Source organism: Maniola hyperantus, chromosome 22, assembly GCF_902806685.2.
Source record: "Maniola hyperantus chromosome 22, iAphHyp1.2, whole genome shotgun sequence".
NCBI lineage: Eukaryota > Metazoa > Arthropoda > Insecta > Lepidoptera > Nymphalidae > Maniola > Maniola hyperantus.
The window spans coordinates 8,168,502-8,190,155 of NC_048557.2; the positions used below are offsets into that span (position 1 = coordinate 8,168,502).

The following is a 21,654-nucleotide window of genomic DNA, read 5'->3' on the forward strand; positions in this document are numbered from 1 at the left end:
TATATAATACGATATAATACATATAATTTTAAAGGTTTTAAAATGATTGTACTAAAACCCCGTTCATCGACTCTCAATAACTAAACAGTAAAAAGTTGGAAGTAGGAACAACTAATTTGATTATGGGTTCACAAAATAGAAACAATCCGTTTTTATAGTTTATTATTGTGTTGAATACACCACAAGTCATGAAACCACCAAAACAATGGCACATTTTTACTGGTCAATCTCCTTTGCGCCTCTTTGAAATGACTTAAGATTGTGCAATATGCTGATTTGGCACTAAGATAAGCCATTGAAACAAAAGAAGAATAAGAACATAATACGTCACTGGCGTTACAGACATGCATTATTGATCACAGTTAATGCAACTAATAGATTTAAAAATATAAGGAAATTTTATGAGTAAAAACTAAATAGTTATAAGGCACACTTTTACTATTTTACAATATTCCTTGTATGTACTGATAAACTTAATAATACTAACATCTCTGGTTTATCATGAGCAGTGGCGTTACAATAGGGTGGTAACATGGCAAAAGGCCACGGGCCCACGGACTAAGGGGCCCCACGACCCTCTAGGGCCGGAGACCGAAAGAAAAATTCGTGCTCGTTTATCAAATTGCGAATACCTACATTTGATTTCGGGAGATGCCGAAAAGGAAACAAATATACGCCTCCAATGAGCAATATTGTGATAATTTTGCACTCGCTCCGCTCGCGCTTTATCAATTTCTAAGTTTTTTCTTGTTTCGATACTAGTTAGCCCTTGACTGCGATCTCACCTGGTGGTAAGTGCAGTATAAGAAGGAAGTGGGCTAACTTAACTTGCCTCGAGCCTTTGATTTGTAGTTACGCCACTGGGCGTCAGAGAGCCTAGCTATCTTCCAGTCTGTGGCTTCCAGTTTATGGGATACCACTAGCTATGCGACTGGGTATCGTACCTATTAGTCGCGGCTGTTAGCCGCATCCGCATGTGATCTAAATTTATGAAAGCAGTCATATGCAAAAAATTTAACTCTAAAAATATTTAAATTTTTCAAATTCAAAAAAATCTACGTCGTCGTACGTCAACTAATTTGAAAGTCAACTAATTTTCAAATTAGTTGACGTACCTACTAATTACTATAGAATCTTATAAATAATATGAAACATAGTAGAAATTATTAAAACTTTTCTGGCAACACAGCCATTATTTTTCCGTCGTTCCGCCATTCGCGACTTGCAGCCAGCGCCATTCGTGTGAGTTCGTCGCTTTCGTTCGACGGACTTTACGACGTGTACGGGTGTGTGCAAAAGTATGAAGTGAAATCGTACATAAAAGTGTGTGAAATGTTAGTGTAAGTTTTTACTGTGCTGCAAAACCAAAATGAGTGCGAACGGATGATTTTACTTCTGAATTTCGATTAACAATTTGTACGGTAATTGTGGAACACGTAACATTTTGTATGGTCGGTTTCAAAATGGCTGTGTTTTGAAGGACCCTTTGTCCGCTTTCGTTTGCTTCTCCAGCATGATAGTGGGATCATACAGACAGAAGTTTATCTTTGAAAGGTAAGGAATGTTCTTAGTTACAGTTTTGGGTGCGAAAGTCCAGTGGAAAATAACTGGTTCCCACCGAATCGTAGCGTCGTTTATAATGCTTTCTATGGAGGCGATATCATAGCATACCGTTCACTCGCAGTCAATACGTGTGATTTCTAATAACATTGAAGCCGTTTGCTACGTTGAGGAATTGTGGAATGATTCTTGCGTTATTTTTGTTGAGATTTTACCTCGAAATCTAGATTATTTACGTTTGCTGACGTATGTTTCTATTTGTCATGCGGCGAATCATATGTTTACTATTTGGTTGGTACAAATTATAACCATACTTTGTTTTGATAAATCCTATAAGATTTTCTCACAATTTTATTTTTCGTGACTAAAATATCATAATAGTATGCAGTGTTGTCGCAACAACAAAATTTAGAACTAGAAAAGAGAACTTGAGTAATTCTCTACATAAAATGAATAATAAGTTCAGAGTCCTACAAAATAATAAATCTTACCTAGAATTAATTAAACATAAATAATAATTCTAATATCCTTCCAATAGCATACAGATATATACTTACTTACTTAAATAATGAATCCTTGAGCATATTTTAAAGTATTATAATATATATAATATATAGTTTTTTATTTTCTCTATTGACTCTTGAAAAATACTTTAAATAATCTATAACCAACCCACTTTAAAGCATAAAAACTTCAGATAACGAGACCAATAATAATTAATCTATGTTCAGAATTCAGATAGCAGATGAAAATTCAACAAGAACGGTGAACGTCACTTTTTCACTATAAAATGTAAAACTATTTGACCTTTAATTATTATTGTCATCACACCTCTTACAACCATTGAATTTATCATCTTTTTTCACTGACTAGGTATAATCCCCTTGACTTAAATATATTATTTTTGAAATCTATATTCCATACTAATATTATAAATGCGAAAGTGTGTCTGTCTGGCTGTCTGTCAGTCTGCTAGCCTTTCACGGCCCATCTGTTCAACCGATTTGGATGAAATTTGGCACAGAAGTAGCTTGCATCCCAGGGAAGGACATAGGCTACTTTTTATCCCAGAAAATCGAAGAGTTCCCACTGGATTTTTAAAAACCTAAATCCAGGTTGACGTAATCGCGGGCATCGTCTAGTATATAATAATAATAATGCACATGACAATCAATCCAAATGTATCAAGCAATCACACCAAATGTGCTCACCTTAGACAGCACTGCAGCCCGGAAAAGAACTATTATTATAACAATATTAAGCAGCATTCGCTGCTATATCAGAAGTGCTTCGAGTGTTCCAAATGTTTGTCCAATCTATTTTTGAACTGGTTAATAGCTGAACTTGACATAACCACATCCTTAGGCAATTTATTCCATTTGTGAACAACTCTATTGGTCAGAAAGTGTTTTAATGGATTTGACGATGGCAATTGATATTGTAGCTTCATATCATGTCCCCCAAGATCTAGGATTGCTCCTTTTCGGAAATATGCTCTCAAAGTTCTTACTTACACTTCTTTGGAAGGTCCCAAGCCAGAAGGACATTATTTCATATTCTAGGAGTGGGTGTTCGAAACGAGAAAGCGAATCGATTGGTTTATTGCCTGCAGGCATCAATATGAATGACAAGATATGCCCAAGCGAACAAAATTTTTCACTGTTTTGGAACCAAATAAATCAGCGCCACCTCTTAGATACGAATGAACGACCCGTTTGAAATCCAGACGTCACTGAGGTTGCATTAGTGCTAAAGCACCACTGAGTCGGTGCCATTTTGTTTGTTCAATAGCCCTGTCCATACGAAGTACCTAATATTTAAGTCAATGCCTGCAGGCATTTACTTTCCACTGTGCCTCAGACGGCACATTATAAACTGTCATCTGATGTTATTCTGACACAGTTGTCTTGATTTGTGGAAAAAAAACATCAATCAAGTTGGAATTGGACTCGCATAAAAAGGGTTCTGTTCTGACTTTCTGTACTTCCATACAAGATTTTTTTTTTCGTGGCAGGCATTTTTAAATCTTTATTATTTGTTGCTATAGCGGCAATAGAAATACACATTCTGTCAAAATTTCAACTCTCTACCTACTGCGATTCACGTGATACCGATAGAGAGGGACGTACAGCGGAGGCCTAGTACTAGGATTTTTTTTAAATTTATAACTAGCTTATACTCGCGACTTCGTCCACGTGAACTACACAAATTTCAAACCCCTATTTCACCACCTTAGGGGTTGAATTTGCAAAAATCCTTTCTTAACGAATGCCTACGGTCACAATTGCTATCTGTATGCCAAATCTAAATCTTTAGCAAGTAGACAACGAAAAACCACTAAGGTTCAATAGCTACAGTGTGACTATCGCAACCACGCTGAGGCTGGCCTTACACAGCCGGACTTACTTAGACCAGCTGCGCGATTGCGGGAGAATGACAGCTACAATGTCACGATCGCAATCATCTCTGATTGGTTAACGCTCGCTCACTATTGGCTACAATGCATTGTTGCAACAATAATCGCACAAATTCAGCCAATCAAAACAATTGAGATTGTAATAATGATTGATGCAGGTTTTAGACAATCGCCCTACCGATTGGTTGACACTCTCTCACGATTGGCTAAAATGAATTGATGCGGTAACAATACCATAAATTCAGCCAATTACAATTGAGATTGTAGCACCTTTAGCTATCCTTAGACTGCCTTGTGTGACTTTAATAATTATTTATGCGTGCAGTATGTCATTCTGCCATGCTGATGTATCTGTTCATTTCAGGCCTTTAGGTTTTTCGCATTGCGTGAACACAATGGGCCGCTAGTCGCTACGGCACTCACGGCATCGACGCCGGGTAACGGTGCGCGACATTTCACGACCGAGGCTCGATTTAGCGCGACCTCCTCGGTTTGAGCTGCGCTTACCAACACATGACCCTGCCAACGATACCGGTAGAACGAGAAACGAGCTTACAATATGTATTAAGAATCGTGACTTATATATATTCGTAAAATTAATAAAATATTATTATCATTAATCGCGTTCTCACACCTCGTGGCTCGTAACTTTTTGGAGTTATGTGCGTTTTATGCAATTAAATATCACTTGCTTTAGCGGTGAAGGAAAACATCGTGAGGAAACCTGCATGCCTGATTATTCTCCATATGTAATGTAAGGTATGTGCTCTCAATCTAAGAGACCCGTACTCAGTAGTTGGCAATGGGTTGATCATGATGATGTAGTGATTCGCTAACATTGGTTAGTTCTACATTGCTGCTTCACTGGGGGATGTTACTTAAGTAAAATATTTTTTCGTAGAAAACCTTCTATGGGTTAAAAATAAATGTCAAATGAGTTCGGTGGCTACCATTCAGTATTAGACACTGAGTTAGCGAATCAATAGGCTGGTTATTAAACCACTTGGTAACTACTAGTTAGTCACCATATAAACGTTTACAGTTCGCGGCAGAAAGCATCGACCTTTAGAAAGAGATAGCAGATTTGTAGAGCATTGTCTCTGTCGTTGAGACCGACAAAACGTCACATACATAGATTAGGTATGAGTGACAGAGCCAATGCCGAAATGTCATTCTAAAGGCCGATGTACATTACTTTCTGACGCGTGCTGTACCTAGTTGTTTCAAAATCTACTTTCTTTTATGATGTCAGAGAGGTTAAATCATATCTTGCTCTATCTAAACTACCTATTCCAGCGTTCATTATGGTGCCACAGGTCACCTACGCAATTTGGTTTAGAAAGTCAGATGAGCGAAATGATAATACTAGACTAGGGGTATCGTTCAACGGGTCATAATTGTATACAGTTCTTTTAGAAATGTCCAACTATGTATAAGAAATGTCTTGTTAATATGTTGTATGTCTACAAATTTATAGATTATACCAAGAGTTATATTTTCGTTTATAGGTTAACTAGGGAATGTCGTTTCTATTTTTTACCAATTTCCAAAGAAGAAATAATTATTTATCTAACTGTTTGACGCGTATTTCTTAGAATAAGTTGAGAGATTCATTGAAAAGCCCTTAGCAAATTTCTTGTTTTTTCTTATATCCTATTTTATGTACATCATCTACACTAATATAATTTATAAAGTGGTAAAGTTAGTAAGTATGGATGTAAGGGGTAATCTCCGGAACTTATCCGGATCCGATTCTGAAAATTCTTGCACGGATAGATAGCTACATTATCCCCGAGTGACTACAAATTATAGCACGGGAACGAAGTTGCGGGCATTAGTGTTTTATTTAGGAAAAATGCCTCGTAAGTCGCTTGTTTTATTTGGACACACAACAGTCACTATTGGACATTTCTAAGCAACCAGATTTTACTCGTATGTGGATAGGGTCATTCAGACAGTGTAGTCAGCTCGGAAAAGAGAATGGACCGATTGTTTAAGGAGTTTGCGATACTTTAGTTTTTGTTTTCATTTGCGGTCTTCCATTGACTCGGTATCCACGGTAAAATCTGGCTTTTTTAGAATTAGGTACTTTGATTTTGGATTATTTAAGTACTAGGCTCTGTCAACCAAATTCGTCTCATTAAGTAACTACTCTAGGGAAGACTAGAAAAATGACTCAAGATTTTTGTTAAAAGTTGTGCCCTTTACTTCACCTTAGGGCGTACCTATTACTCCAGCGCTTCCACCACCCGAGTATTTGAATTGAAATGTCTAAAAAAAGCGCCTGTATAACAAGGTACTTAATTCCTTAATATTGGGCCCCATTATCCAAAAAGAGCCCCGCTTAGCATTATGATGCTGCCTATACCTTAATTTAATTCATACATAAGAGCATACCGTGCCGATCTAGGTAAATGACGTCACGAAATTAAAAACAACGAGAATATTCGAGATTTACTTAATTAAATTTCCTTCCGTGCACGAACAACTCATGCCCCGAGCGCCCTAGAAAGTCGCATATCCCGAAATGGAGATCTACCTCGCCGCTCTACCCTCATTTGCTGATGAAATACAAACTTTCGACAAGTTCCCGCATGCCGACTGTCATTATTTCATTACCGTTTTGAAACGGGTAAGGTTGGAAACACACTACCCGAAGCGTAGATAACTGAATTCGGATTTCGGATGTCATTCGTAACAGCAAACATTTGAAATTTTGAATTCAATACGAGATTTCACGATCCGTGTTTTCACCTTGCAGACGCACGCCTTTGGTGCCATACGCCAAGTTCATACAGTTTCTTGTATTACAAATCGCATAGACTAGAATTAATATAACGCGACTTCCTGACCATTTTCCGTTCGGTTTTGGCATGGCAGTTGATAATATAATATGATGACTTATAGTATTTTCATCCTTGGTACAAATATGAACGCACAAACGTAGAATTCGAATACTATAGAAACCTGGAGTCGAATTCTTTGGTGTGCACAAACTTACCGCGTGAGTTTAGGGAGAACTCACACGTACCACAACCACAAAACGTGGGCGGCCACTAACTTGTGTAAAAATTAATAGTTTATTTCACACGGACCACATTTTATCGCCAAATTCAACAGTGTGGGTAATTTCGACCATCTTGCAACCACCGGCTACAGCGCAAACACAAGAGACAACGCAAGCAAATCGACATTTTGTAGTTCCACTACGCAACTGCAAGAAGCTGCAGCGACACAATTCACCGTCTACTGCTTGACCACATTTTTCGCTGCGAGCCACTGCCCACCACCCAGTGTGTGGGTATACGCTGCGTTCAGCAGCACCAAGAAACCCTTACTTTTAACACGCGTAGCTCTGTCTTGTTTCGTCTTCGCTTGATATCGAAAAAGATATATTTAAGTGTGTATCCAACTTTAAATTTTACCTTGTACCTACCTCGACGATTAAAGATCAAATGTGGTTACGAAGAGTAAAGGTAAACTAAACTAAAACTTGCCTCAGAAGTTAGTCTTGCATAATGTAATCTAACCTGAACAGTCCCTCGGGACGACGCAATCTAATTGAATTATTATGCAGAATTATTTAAGAGCTAGGCTAGGCCGATAAACTATCAAACTTGTTAATAAATTACGCCTAGATTTGATCAAACAAGATTTCTGATTTTGGGTCCTTTTGAGACATTACTTACTTGATATACAGCCCCGTAGGTTTCTTGATTGACAGACAGACAACAAAGTGATCCTATAAGGGTTCCGTTTTTCCTTTTGAGGTACGGAACCCTAAAAACTACGCAGACGTAGTCGGAGTTACAGCTAGACAACATAAGTCTACTACAGTGTCTAGTATTTCTACGTCTAGCGTTGCCGCAGCCTAACAAGTTCTGGCCGGCTCGATTTATTTTAATAAGCGGATTTCACATTCGAGCCAAGTTGGTTAAAGCCCGTCGACTCCGCTTGAATCAGGTTTCAATGTAAACTTAGATTGTGTGGCTCCACTCGAGTTTCGGATAATTTCGAAAGAATATCATATTGAACCTGTAATTCTATTCACCTAGTTTTGTGGCTTGGCTTATTTTGACGAGCATCTAAGCGTAGTTTTGAAGGATAATTTTATTATTATCATGAGTGATTTCCATTATTAGATGCTCCCGACAGTACTCGCGTGGTAAGTCGACGTAAGCCTGACTAGTTTCGAACCCATCCGGATTTCTTTTTCACAGGGATTCAGCTCGCAACGCGTCTCGGTTGAGACTGCGTGTTGCTCGCGCCGCGGCGCACATGGACCGCTGTGAGGGTGGCTGAGGTGGATGAGGAATTATAATTCCTCATCCACCTCTACCTACCCTATCCACTCTACCTACTCTATACAACCATCGATATGGAATGTGGTCTAACTATAGTTGAACAAGCCTGATGACATTTTGTCCGAATTGACTAGAGATATTGTCCAAAGATCTACCGGACAAAAACTTACTCCGTTCTCCATTTAACCTTTTCGATAATGCGGAAATGAAATGATTCATTCACATAAGTAATAAACACACAAAGTTACTGCCAAAAATGTTAGGACTAAAATAAAATTAATGAGTGAATTATATTGTTACTGTTACTAAGTTGTTACTAAGTAACATTGTCATTCTGTTAACATTTTAGAGTATCTGTCACCCGAGCAATCAAGAGCTAATAACTAAAAGAACTAGACTAAAACTACCTTTCTTTCCTGTATACAATAGTTATTATTATGCAAGTCGATTATATTAATCGACCAAGAATCCACATCGTTTATAGTTATACATCTATTTTCCGCACCGCGTCCTCCTTACCTAGAGAATTCAGGCTACGGGTGACATACTTCATCATAATGACAGCTCTTAGTAAATGAAAACCCGATTTTACGACGCTTTCAGCAGAATTAACTACACCGTTCCGTTGGCCGTCGCTTGGCCAAAAATATCAAAATTGATCAGTGTCTTATAGCTAGTCATTAGTCTTTGGGCGTGGGGAATTATTAACCGTCTATCTATATTCTATAGGCATCTTTAGCGGTGAATGAAAACATCGCGAGGAAATCCTCATGCCTGAGAAGGACAGTTACGAACTTCTAAAACGTCGAAGTTTCACCTACACTGGCAGGCGTCAAATGTTACCTACTATTGACGCTAGGACCTAGGTAGGCTATGAAACGACTAGGTTTCTTTGATTCACGTCACCCGTAGCCTAATATTTGACAGAATTATGGTGATTCAGGAAACTCTCGATTTGATTCAGGATCAAAATCGAGAGCTTCCTTACTCTAGTTCACTCTGGCGTGTGGCATTACTTTACTAACTGTCCATCAATAGGTGTCCGGCCATAGTTTTGCTATCGGTTACCACAGTCGTCACTGTGACTTCTAAATTACTAGCTGATTTAGGTTTTTAAAAATTCTGTGAGATCTCTATGATTTTCCAGGATGAAAAGTAGTCTATATATGCACTCTCCAGGTCTTTACTTGCCCCAGCGGTTTAGGCTGTGCGTTGATGGGTCAGTCAGCCAGTCAAGTATTTTTATATCTATAGATCAAGATACGGCTAGTATGTCTAAGCCAAGTTCTAATAAGATATTAACTTCTCCTTTCTTGCAGGGAATGCATGTCATGTACCCGGAGCCGACGCAGTATCGCAACAGTCAGCCCGAGCCGCCCCGTCACCAGCCGGCACTGTCGCCGGCGCAGCCAGCCAAGAAGCGCCGCGTACTGAGTCCTCAGACGCACCGACAACACCAGAACACATTGGACAACACTTATTGCAAGGTACCCTATCACTGAGATCACACACATCAACGTTATCATCATCTAGAAACAGTAGAGCTTCGATAGCTCAACGGTTAAAGAAGCGGACTGAAAACCGAAAGGTCGCCGGTTCAAATCCCACCCGTTGCACTTTTGCCCTACCTACTCCTAGCACAAGCTTTACGCTTAATTGGAGGGGCAAGGGGAACATTCCCCTCCAATTAAGCAATTAACTTGGCTAATATTCTTATTAAAAAAATCTATACATCCCCGGTGGCTGTGTTTGATGCCATGTATCACTTGAAAATACCATTAAGCCAAGAGCCCTTCAAAAGAAGAGTGAATAGGCACCTTCTGGGCAGGCGCGCTCCACCGCAGGCTGGTACTCCTGCTTGGTGTGATTGCAGTCAAACGTAAGCCCATTTATAGTTATATACTAGAAGATGCCCACGACTTCGTCCGCGTGTGTAAGCAAACTTTGTACCAAATTTCATTAAAATCGGTTAAACTGTTGGGCCGTGAAAAGCCATACACACTTTCCCATTGATAATATTAATATGGATAAAAAAGCCCAAGATTGTATTTGCATCTTTTAAACAAGCGCACTCCAGTCTTCTAAACCTTAATATCATTAATTGTCGTCAAGTGCAAGCCTTATTTTTTTACAAAAAAAAAAACAAAAAACATTATCAACCTTATCATGTTTCTCATGTAGTCTCCGACCTTTCTCATGTAGTCTTTGACCTTACGAGCAAGAATTAGGCTGAAAAAGTGAAATTTGACTTTGCTCAGACTTAAGATACAGTTAAAACAAGACGGATTTACGCCAGAGTCATATTTCTATCTCATTTTAGCTCCAAGTAAAGTCAGAGCAAAGTCAAAGTCTACTAAATCTCAACGTTAGACTCTTTAAGACCTTGGTGAATGTCCAGAGCAATGAAATCATCTGAAAATATAACTGGCATGGCATATTTAAACTTGAAATGCGACAGTGAGTGTTTCAAGGAATTTAGGGAGGGAATATTAAGAGGGGTCGAGGTGCATCTGCTTATGTAGAGTCGGCGTCATATCGATTCTCCGTATTTGAGTAAATCGTAATTTTTGTAGGGTGATGTCGAGACTACCTACTAAAAGTTCATAAGAATAAAGATCCTATTGTTTTTAAGGTTCCGTACCTCAAAAGGAAAAACGGAACCCTTATAGGATTTCTTTGTTGTCTGTCTGTCTGTCAAGAACGGTCGTCAAGAAACCTACAGGGTACTTCCTGTTGACCTAGAATCATGAAATTTGGCAGGTAGGTAGGTACCAGTGGCGAAGAGTGAAAATCTGATAAAGGGAAGCCGGAAACGTACTTACCTAAAAGAATATCAGCTGTTCGATTTTTGTTTTCAAAACTTAATTTAGAAAAATTTCTATCGTTACGTAACAAGAAATCTGTTAAACAACAATCTATGTGAATTAAGGCCATTTCTGATTTTGGCTTACCAAACTGAATCAAAATTACCGTGAACTTACACTTATAAGTTATTAATCACATCCCCAATTTATTATATCAAAATAAAACACCACTAACAACTTTAAAAACAAACAAGCATGGCCGCTTCACAAAAACAAATGTATCAATATCAAATCACCCTTCAAAATACAAAATACTCAAAATAGTAGCATGTACCTGTTAAAACAATACTATTAATATAATTTTTAATTTGGAGGTATTATAGGGTAACTCGGATCCAACCGAGTTATTTACGTCAAATTTGTCTGACCTGTCAGAGTTCCAAATTCGTATTCGCTACTGGGCCAGATTAAATTGGTGTGCTCTTTATTAGTCGACCGTAGAGCGAGACAGACCTAGTTCGCTCCTTTCGCTTTCGCTAGGGAAATGAAAGAGATAAATACTAAGCAAAAATCTAACTAGGGAATCCGATATTTTACGGCTTGTACGGTGTAGGACTGTAGGTGTATTTTACTTACATTAGCTGTTATGTTTTTAACTTAAATTAGTACTTAATAACAAAAAAAAATTTGCATTTGTGACGATCGAACCTTTGTATTTACGAACGTATTACGGAATTTATGTGAATAGTACCTACTTACGCTATATTATGCCAATTCTTAAAGGGAAGCCGATAGGAATCGTGTTATATTGACTCTTCGCCGCTGGTAGGTACCTACCTAGGTCTTATAGCAGACATATGGGGAAAAATCTGAAAACCGTGAATGTAGGGTTAAAATTAAATTGTAGTCATGAATGAACTAATATGTCTTTTCAATTTTCAAAGTAAGATAACTATATCAAATGGGGTATCATATGAAAGGGCTTCACTTGTGCATTCTCAAACAGATTTTTATTTATTTTTATGCATCATAGTTTTTGAATTATCGTGCAAAATGTCGATAAAAATACGACTGTAGTACGGAACCCTCATTGCGCGAGCCTGTCTCGCACTTGGCTGGTTTTTTTTTTTTTTTTTAGAATAGAATAGAATAGAATGTTTTTTAGAATAGAATGTTTTTTTATTCATGTAAACTTTTTACAAGTGTTTATGAATAGTCAGGTAGTTTTAATTTACCACTGGTTCGGAACGCCGTTCGTTTTTGGAATTAATAACTTAAAAACTCTTCTTACTTCCTGCGCCCTATCAATAAAGATAACAAGACAGCCTATCGCTGTTGGTAGGACACATGAAAAGATAAATTCGTCTGCGGTTAAATGTTTCGCTGATAACATCGATCGTTTGCAAATGTTTTTTTTTAATATTTATTTTTAAATATATATATAGATGTTTTGTTTATTGATAGGCTTAACGCTTAACATATCTAGGGAATTTTAGGTAATTCAATTTAACTTATCTGAGACACACTCGACAAAAACAATATAATCCATCATCATCATCATCATGATCAACCCATCGCCAGCTCACTACAGAGCACGGGTCTACTCTCAGAGTGAGAAGGGTTTTGGCCATAGTCTACCACGCTGGCCATCTGCGGATTGGTAGACTTCACACACCTTTGAGAACATCATGGAGAACTCTCAAGCATGCCGGTTTCCTCACCATGTTTTCCTTAACCGTTAAAGCAAGTGATATTTTAAAGTTGGAGGTGCGTGCCCGGGATCGAACCCCCGACTTCCGATTAGAAGGCGGACGTCCTAACCGCTAGGCCATCACAGCTTTTCTGCTATATAATCCATACTTCCGTACTAATATTATAATTGAGAAAGTGTATCTGTCTGTCTGCTAGCTTTTCACGACCTATTCGTCCAACCGATTTTAAAGAAATTTGGTAGGTTCAGAATGAGGACATAGGCTACTTTTTATCACGGAAAATCAAAGAATTCCCACGGGATTTTTAAAAACCTTAATGCATGCGGATGAAGTCGTGGGCAATCATCTAGTATAATATGTACTCGTATACCCATAGAACATACTGTTTATGTCAATATGCTAGAATCCATTCAACGTAAATTTTTAAAATGTTTAAGTAAGAGATTTAATTCCTTTAGTATCACTGAATTAATCTCTTTAGAGCTCAGGAGGGAACACAAGGATCAAATGTTCTTGTATAAAATTGTAAATGGTCTTATTGACTCCCCTTATTTACTAAGTAAAATAATGTACTCTGTACCGCGATTGTCCAGACGGAATGTAAAAACCTTTAGTCTTCCACATATTAACACGAACTATGGCCATAATAGATTTTTAGTGAGGACATGCGATATATACAATAAGAAATATATGTACAATTAGATCATTTTCAACACAAATTTGGTAAATTTTTAGCTGAAATAAAAAAGTTTAAATAATTATTTGTAGGTTTAGCACGATTAGAATTATATACTTTATTTGTAACCACTTCATAACAAACTAACTTATTATAATTTAATTTAATGTAATTACTAACCTAACTAACTCCCGCACAAAATTAAATAGATATAATGTAAATGAGTGAACACTTAATAGGCATATGTACAAACTAGAAATAAATAGCTAAGTAAAAATGTAAAAGCTGTTTGTGTTCCATTATTTAAAAAAAAAAAAACTGTGTTGTGTTTAAATGGACAGCTATGCTTAAAAGCGACGCAACGTTTTTAAAAGCGTAGGTGTTTATTTCGAGTGACCGGTCAATTACTGGCCATACCGGTTAGATATTTTGTATGCTCGATGCTCATTAAAATGTTAAACGTTTGTTAATGTTTTACTTAAGTAACACCCACCTTAGAATATTAAATAAATAATCACATTTAGTTTTTGATAATTTAATTTTGTAATGTCTCATTCTAAAATCACACCACATTGCGTCATACAAAATTATTTTTAGAGTTTGTACTAAAATTAAACATGTTGTAAAAATATATAGACTGGACTGTGAAATGATTTCTTGAAAATCTCTAAGCAATAAATTTCAAAGCTACAATATAAACCCGTGAATTTCGTACAATCGTTTGAACAGTTTCCAACAAACGCTTTGAAATAAACATTGCGGGATTAAAAACCAATATTATAAAGAGGTAAAGTTTGTAAGTTTGTTTGTAGGGGGTACCTAATCTCTGCAAATGTAAAGTAAAGCACCAGTAGATTATTGCTGAGTGACAGGGGCTATAATTTATTTCAAAAAAATTGAGATCCCTACTAACATTGTAATAAGTTACCCATGCGAAGCCAGGGCGGGTCGCTAGTGTAATATAAAACTACTAAAAACTGACTGATCTGGTCGCTTCAGTATTATAATATTAAAAAGGTCTGCTGAACGGATTTAGATAAGGATTTCAATGTCAAGTAGATAAGTTAAGAAAGAAATAAAGATCGTCAACGAGCTTCGCGTATCAGTTATTTATGTAATTTCTTCGTACGATTTTATCAGTTTGAACGTGATGTTAAAACGTAACTTTATAAATGTAAAATAAGGTTACAAAAACAAACTAAACCTACTAGGTATATTATGTACAAGTAAAAGTTGTTCGAAATCTATTTTCAAGGTTTGACTTGAATTGAGACGAAGATACCGATTTCACTCTTGATCTGAAGATACATAAGAAAGCTGGAGCTGGAAGAGGATTCCATATCTTAGCGCTGTGAGTCAGAACGAAGAAGCAAATTGCTTCGTACGTGTTCGTGGAATATCGAGGACGACGTAAGGGTATAAGATTTTCGGATTCGAACAGTTCTTAAGCCCACTCTCTCAAATTTGTTTATTCTGAAGATTGTAGAATTATCGAGAGACAGGAAATTTTCGCCGATAAATTGCGTAAAGATATTGTACGAAATACACCGTGAAATATTTCATTTGACATTTTAGTTGGTGGTGAACACTAACATAATGAATATTTAACAACCTTAGACATCAACATGACATGAATGGTTCGAGGGTGCAGCTGTAAAATAAATGAAGCGTGAATTAACCGCTGATTTTAATGATGAGGATAATATAAAGCCAGATAAGATTAATTACATAATATATTGTACCACAAATTAACAGGTGAAAATAAAGGGTTGACTCAAGGCTAAGATGGATCTTGCGTTGATATTTTTGAGTACGGCATTTTTATTTTTTCATCGTCTTTTTTCTGGCTCAGCCGAAATTACCTGGAAACGCAAATAATTCCTTCCACATACTTTTAAATTGTTGAATCAACAACCCTTTGACAGTCTTCCCAGTAAACTTTGTTATGGGGTTATTCAAGAGGGTGGATTGAAATTCTTAAAAGCCGGAACGCATTGGCAGTTCTTCTGGTACTACAGACATTTTCTTGGGAGACGGTAATCCTTCACGTGACACATGCTTGTCTGTTTTTAGGGTTCCGTACCTCAAAAAGAAAAACGAAACCCTTATACAATAGGATCACTTTGTTGTCTGTCTGTCAAGAAATCTAGAGGGTACTTCCCGTTGACCTAGAATCATGAAATTTGGCCGGTAGGGCTCTTATAGCATACGTAAGGGGAAAATCCGAAAACCGTCAATTTGTGGTTCCATCACAAAAAAAATAGTTAAAATGTTTTCATGAACAAATAAATTAGTATTTTCCACTCTGAAAATAGAATTAATATATCAAGTGGGGTATCATAATATGAAAGCGCTTTACCTGTACATTCTAAAACAGATTTTTATTTATTTTTATGCATACTAGTTTTTGATTTATCATGCAAAATGTCGAAAAAATACGACTGTTATAGGTACGGAACCCTCGGTGCGCGAGTCTGACTCGCACTTGGCAGGTTTTTTGCTGTACATAATATACATAAAATTTATAAATAGACTACTGCAAATACATATTATTATAATCAAAGACCATCTTAGGACATTAATAACTATACACCTATGACTCTAATTGTAATTAAGAATTATTATAACAATAGTTAATAGCTGATAATTCAAAGCAAAAATCTCAACGAGTCTGCCAATAAATACATTTAAGTAGTTCAAAGTCCAGTTCTTCAGCCATTATATCAAGATGTATGATGACTATGTTTAAAAACGATTATTTACAGTCTCGTGACTCGTCTGTGCGTTTAAAATATATAAAAAAATCGTTTCACATGTAACTAGTGTAATAAATTTCTGGAGTCAGACCATTAATTCTGTTGATTTCCCAAGAGGTAAAGTACCTAAGTATAGAGCGGACCTTGGTCAACAAACGTGTATTGTTTATTTATTGTTTGCTTAAGAATTGTGTTTCTATCGTAACTTAGGTACAATTTATCGACCTGTGACATGTTCTTAAAATATATCCAGAAGAATAATGGCCAATAGGGTAATAGAATGATGTGATTTTTTGTATAGCGTTAGTTTATAAAAATTCTATGATTTTTATTTATTTTTAACATGAACGTCACACTGTATGGAAGGTAAATATATGACGTCGTGTTCATTTGTTCGATTTCTTTGCTCGCTGTTCATAATAATAATAATAAAATATTATCCATACTAATATTATAAATGCGAAAGTGTGTCCGTCTGTCTGTCTGTCTGCTAGCTTTTCACGGCTCAACCGTTCAACCGATTTTGCCGAAATTTGGTACAGATATACATAGCTTGCATCTCGGGGAAGGACATAGGCTACATTTTATCCCGGAAAATTTAAAAGTTCCCACAGGATTTTTATAAACCTAAATCCACGCGGACGAAGTCGCGAGCATCATCTAGTGGTTCCATTAGTGAAAGATAGATACCAGTCTTCTCCATTTTCCGTCGAACTCAGTGTACGTTTATTGTTTTGGGTCAACCTTTTTCAGTTACCTTTAACATGATAAACGCTTGCACATCTGTCGTGAGATGCTCTTTACCGTTAACCAGCATCTGGGGCAGTTTTGAAAGTCACTCGGCGTCTTGTTACGTGCCAACCGAAATTGGACTGCAATCCTTTATTGTGTTAAGGCTTCGCCACACAACGCGCGATAAGTCCCACGCGACTCGTAGAACTTGTACTATACTCCATCCACGTTGAGAAGTTAGTATAGGGCTGTCTCTGTTACGTAATCCCATTCTAATGACAAAGACAAAAAACTCAGTGGGTGTTAACCGTTTTGAGACACCACCTCCAACCAACACCAACCATTCACAAACGAAACTATGTTTTCGTATTAAATTTCGAATGTTTTGAAAACATAGTTTCTCTATTGTTTGTTTTTTGAAAACATAGATTCTCTAAGTTTGTGATTGGTTGGTGACGCCAGTCAGCCTGCCAGCTTGAACAGTGGTTCAAGTAATGTACATTCGGCCTTCAGAATGACATTTCGGCTTTGTAGAGCGTTGTCTCTGTCACTCATACCTATGTATACGTTTTGTCGGTCTCAAGGTCAGAGAGAACGCTCTACAAATCTGCTATCTCCTTCTAAAAGGCGATGCACATAACTTTCGGCCGCGTACTGTATTATATATGTAGTTTCAGATTCAAAGTCAAATAACTTATTCAAAGTATGTAATGTTGTATACTTTTTAATTGTGAATTGTTGGATTTGTAAGATGATGTAATGGTGATAATAATTAATTACGACTTAAAAACGAAAGCTACGAGGGTTCTAAATGCGCCCAGATCTGTGAAGAGCCCACAACAAACTTATATATGGAATTGATATTCGGGTGCTGCAGTTTATTGTGTTGGACTGGTCGCTATACGATACTTTCAGTTGTTTCTACTGTTTCAGCCCATTCTCCGGTATAGTTACACGATTTTGTCATGTTTGAGTTGTTATCTAAGGCACTTAGTAACTCTATGACTTAGGTTGTAGGACTTGTAACCAACTTCTAAAAAGAAGCAAGCTCTCAATTACATGCTTAGTTAGTTTTGTTAACTACTTTATTATTCGCATCTACATCTTCGAAAACTTTTTTTTTAGATCATAATATTTCGCATTATCCTGTAACCTAGTTATTGTTATTATTAAGCCTTTATTAGTTCCTTACCTTATAACACATTTTCCTTATTTCTAAACTTATCTATTACAATTTTAAAGTTGTTTAACCTAAAGTTGGCAATTGGGTATTTGACTCTGTTCTTTTGTTTTCAAAGTAACTATTTCATTTTTATTTCGTTACTTGATTTACAGATTTCAAATATATGTCAAGTTTGAATGAAATCCGTTCTGACGACACAAACAGATAAAAATTCAGTTTCAAAATACTAAGAATAGGTATCGGTTTACGTAACAATTGAAAAAATCGGTCAAGTGCAAGTCGGATTCGCACACAAACGGTTCCGCAGGTCATACAAGATATTATATAACACTATGTAACTACTTACTTACTTTTTATTGATTTTTAATTTGCATGGCGCCCATTTTGCAATTTTTATTATTTGTTGTTATAGCGGCAATAGAAATACACACTGTAAAATTCAACTCTCTACCTATTACAGTTCATGAGATACACAGATGGACGGACAGCGGAGGCTTAGTAATAGGGTCCCGTCCGCACTCTTCCTGTACGGATCCCTAAAAAAGGTCAATGTACCTACTTCACTTAGGTATGAACATTGTATTGAAATTATTTAGTAACCCAGCTCGAGTAGCGTAAGTAGTTACTTGTAAGTAAGAGTTGTTATGCCTTTTGAAAACAAATTTGCGTAACGATTTCCACGTGTAAGATAGTTTCCATTGGTTACAGTGTAACAATCACACATATAACAGTACAATTTTCCTATTTTTACAATTTACAACAAATATTTAAATGTTTTATTTCTTATTTCTTCTTTTATGCCCTGAATTACTTTAAATTTACAAACTTTAAACACTTTACTTCATTTTATTTATCCATTTACTAAAGTATATAACTCGCCAACTTTATATATTCTATGCCACTGACGTTTGCGTAATATAAAAGGCGGTCACTGAAACTCAGCGTTGGGGCGTCTGGTACCTCACATATTTGCTATAGAGGTTTGTGTCTGAGGGGCCCGACGTCTCAACACAAGCTGAGTGGCCTACCTGTTCGAGGTGTTGCACTGCTGTACAGGACGATATTGCCTACACCATGTACCACCTATATGATACCTCGATTAAACATTATTCTATTATATTCTACATACTTGATATTATGTGCCTCAAATCGCCTCTTAAGATTTCCATTATGTAGATAACTAGGTGATGCCCGCGACTTCGTCTGCGTGCAATGATCGGTTACCTCCTCCGAAAGACTGCGTAGACGGGGCTATTCTTAACAATTTGCTTAACTATATTTTATAATTTTTAAAGTGTTTTATCTACACTTCAAGCGTCGGGCGAGATCCCAGGAGGGTTCGATTTCTGCCGGGCCGCAATTTTTGATATGCATTTAAAATTTAGACATTTGCTTCTAACTTAATAGACAGTAGTACTGATTCTGAGCACACATAAATTTTAGAGTATTCGCATCCTCTTCTTGCTAATACAATATGAAAAGAACAGACACAGTTTGACAGTTTTCAATTTAATTTAAAGCTGTCAAACCTCGTAACTTTAGGTACCAGTCGCGAGTCTGTTTAAATTTGTAGCGTACACTAAAATTCAGTCATGTTCCGTCCTTTTTTAGTAATATTAAAAAGAAAAGGATGCATATACTCTAAATTTAGTTTAGAGAAGACAGCAGAATCGGCGGCTATAGTCATACTAATTTTGACAGCTTCATGGAATACCTTTTTTAACCGACTTTAAAAAAGGAGGTTCTCAATTCGCGGAACCCTTTTTTTTTAATTTTATTTTTTGTTCGGAATAATCCATTTAGTGCGTTAGTACTCTAAGGTAGCTGGTTTGCGTCAGGTCCTAACTTATACATATTGAGATGGAAAATATACAAGCAGTGTTTGCGTAACTGGGCCGGCCGGCACGCGGCACGCGGCACGTGGAGGCTGGAGCCGCGTGACGGGATAACGTGACTGACGTGAACTTATGAACCGATTGGGGGGTTTGTTTTTCTATTGGTATTCTAAGCGAGGGCACTCGGTCAAAACTTAACGAATAGAACTCATTATCAAATCAACCCATCACAGGCTTGCTCCGAGGGGTCTTTACTGAGATGTCTCTTCTCAGAATGAGAAGGGCATAGAGGCCATAGTAATCTTATTTAAATAAAAGGTAAAGCTGACTGACTGAGTGACTGACTGACTGGTCTATCAGAGTACAGCTCAAACTACTAGATGGATCGGGCTGAAATTTGGCATGCAAATAGCTATTATGACGTAGGTGTCTAAAAAAGGATTTTTGAAAATTCAATCCCTAAGGCTCAATTTACACCGAAAAAGAATAGAAGCGAATTTCTTAAATATTATATAGCATATTGACTTCTATCTCCATCACGTAAAACATAAATTTCTACCGATAAAAGAAATTCTCGTGAAGTCGCGGGAATTCCCTCGCATTCCGGTGACTTTTTCATTTGGGCAAGAAGTTTATGTTTTACGAGGTGGAGATAAAAGTCACTATGCTATGTGATATTTTAGAAATTCGCTTCCATTCCCTTTCAGTGTAAATTGAGCCTAAGGGGGTAAAATAGGGGTTTGATATTTGTGTAGTCCACGCGGACGAAGTCGCGAGAATAAGCTAGTTGTTTATTAAAACGACAAAACTCTTAGAGGTGCGTGCCAGGGACCGAACCCCGGACCTGCCGTTGGTCGATTAGGCACGGTAAAACTGCATCAATCATTATTGCAATCTCAATTGCTGTGATTGGCTGAATTTATGTTATTCTGCCTGCAACAATTCATTTCAGCCAATAAGTAAGCAAGTCGGCCAATTAGAGGTGGTTGCTGTCAAACAAAGAGGCCTACTCTTGGCGTCTTAGCCTAAAACTAGCACGCAAAAGAAGGCTTACCGTATAACAATGAAAACAAGACGCTTATCTTCACATAGTTAACTGAAAAAGATAAGTGAACTGCGTAGTTTCGTAAACATATTTTTCTATGCAGAAAATAGGTGTTGCTCGGCTCGGAATTATAGCAAGAAATTCGTGAATAACAACTTTATAGCTCGCACGGTGAGAATTGCACTTTGAAGCTATCAACATTAGGTGTAATTTGGTTGATGAGAGGCTATGACGCAACACCGTTTGTTTACGCCCAGTGTAAAGTGGGTACGTGCATATCAAGAGCGGCCAGTTTAGGGTTGTCACCAGACACCAATTAAATTAAAAAAAAAAAGTTCTTTGGGGTTACCCTTATAACTTACTAGCGACTTCGTCCGCGTGGACTACACAAATTTCAACCTATTTCACCCCCTTATAGGGGTGAATTTTCAAAAATCCTTTCTTAAATAGCTATCTGCATACCAAATTTCAGCCCGATCCGTCCAGTAGTTTGAAGTGTGCGTTGATAGATCAGTCATTCAGTTAACTTTTCCTTTTATATATTTAGACTAAGCTGCTGACCTCTCGAGGACTTGGAGTGCCTCTAGTGGACTTGGTCCTACGTCTAACGTCTGTAAGTTGCTTGACTAAA

The 21,654-nt window shown here is 37.2% G+C and overlaps 1 protein-coding gene across 3 annotated transcripts in view; it reads left to right on the forward strand.

Moving 5' to 3' along the window:
• The first annotated feature begins 1,221 nt into the window (after positions 1–1,221).
• The window catches only part of Hipk (Homeodomain interacting protein kinase), a 146,904-nt gene continuing 126,471 nt past the window's right edge, over positions 1,222–21,654 (forward strand). For all 3 annotated transcript variants that reach the window (XM_034980662.2, XM_069506183.1, XM_069506184.1), the window contains exons 1-2: positions 1,222–1,554; positions 9,600–9,767. In XM_034980662.2, the coding sequence (XP_034836553.1) occupies positions 9,603–9,767 (165 nt within the window). In that variant the 5' untranslated portion in view covers positions 1,222–1,554; positions 9,600–9,602. The remainder of the gene's footprint in view (positions 1,555–9,599; positions 9,768–21,654) is intronic.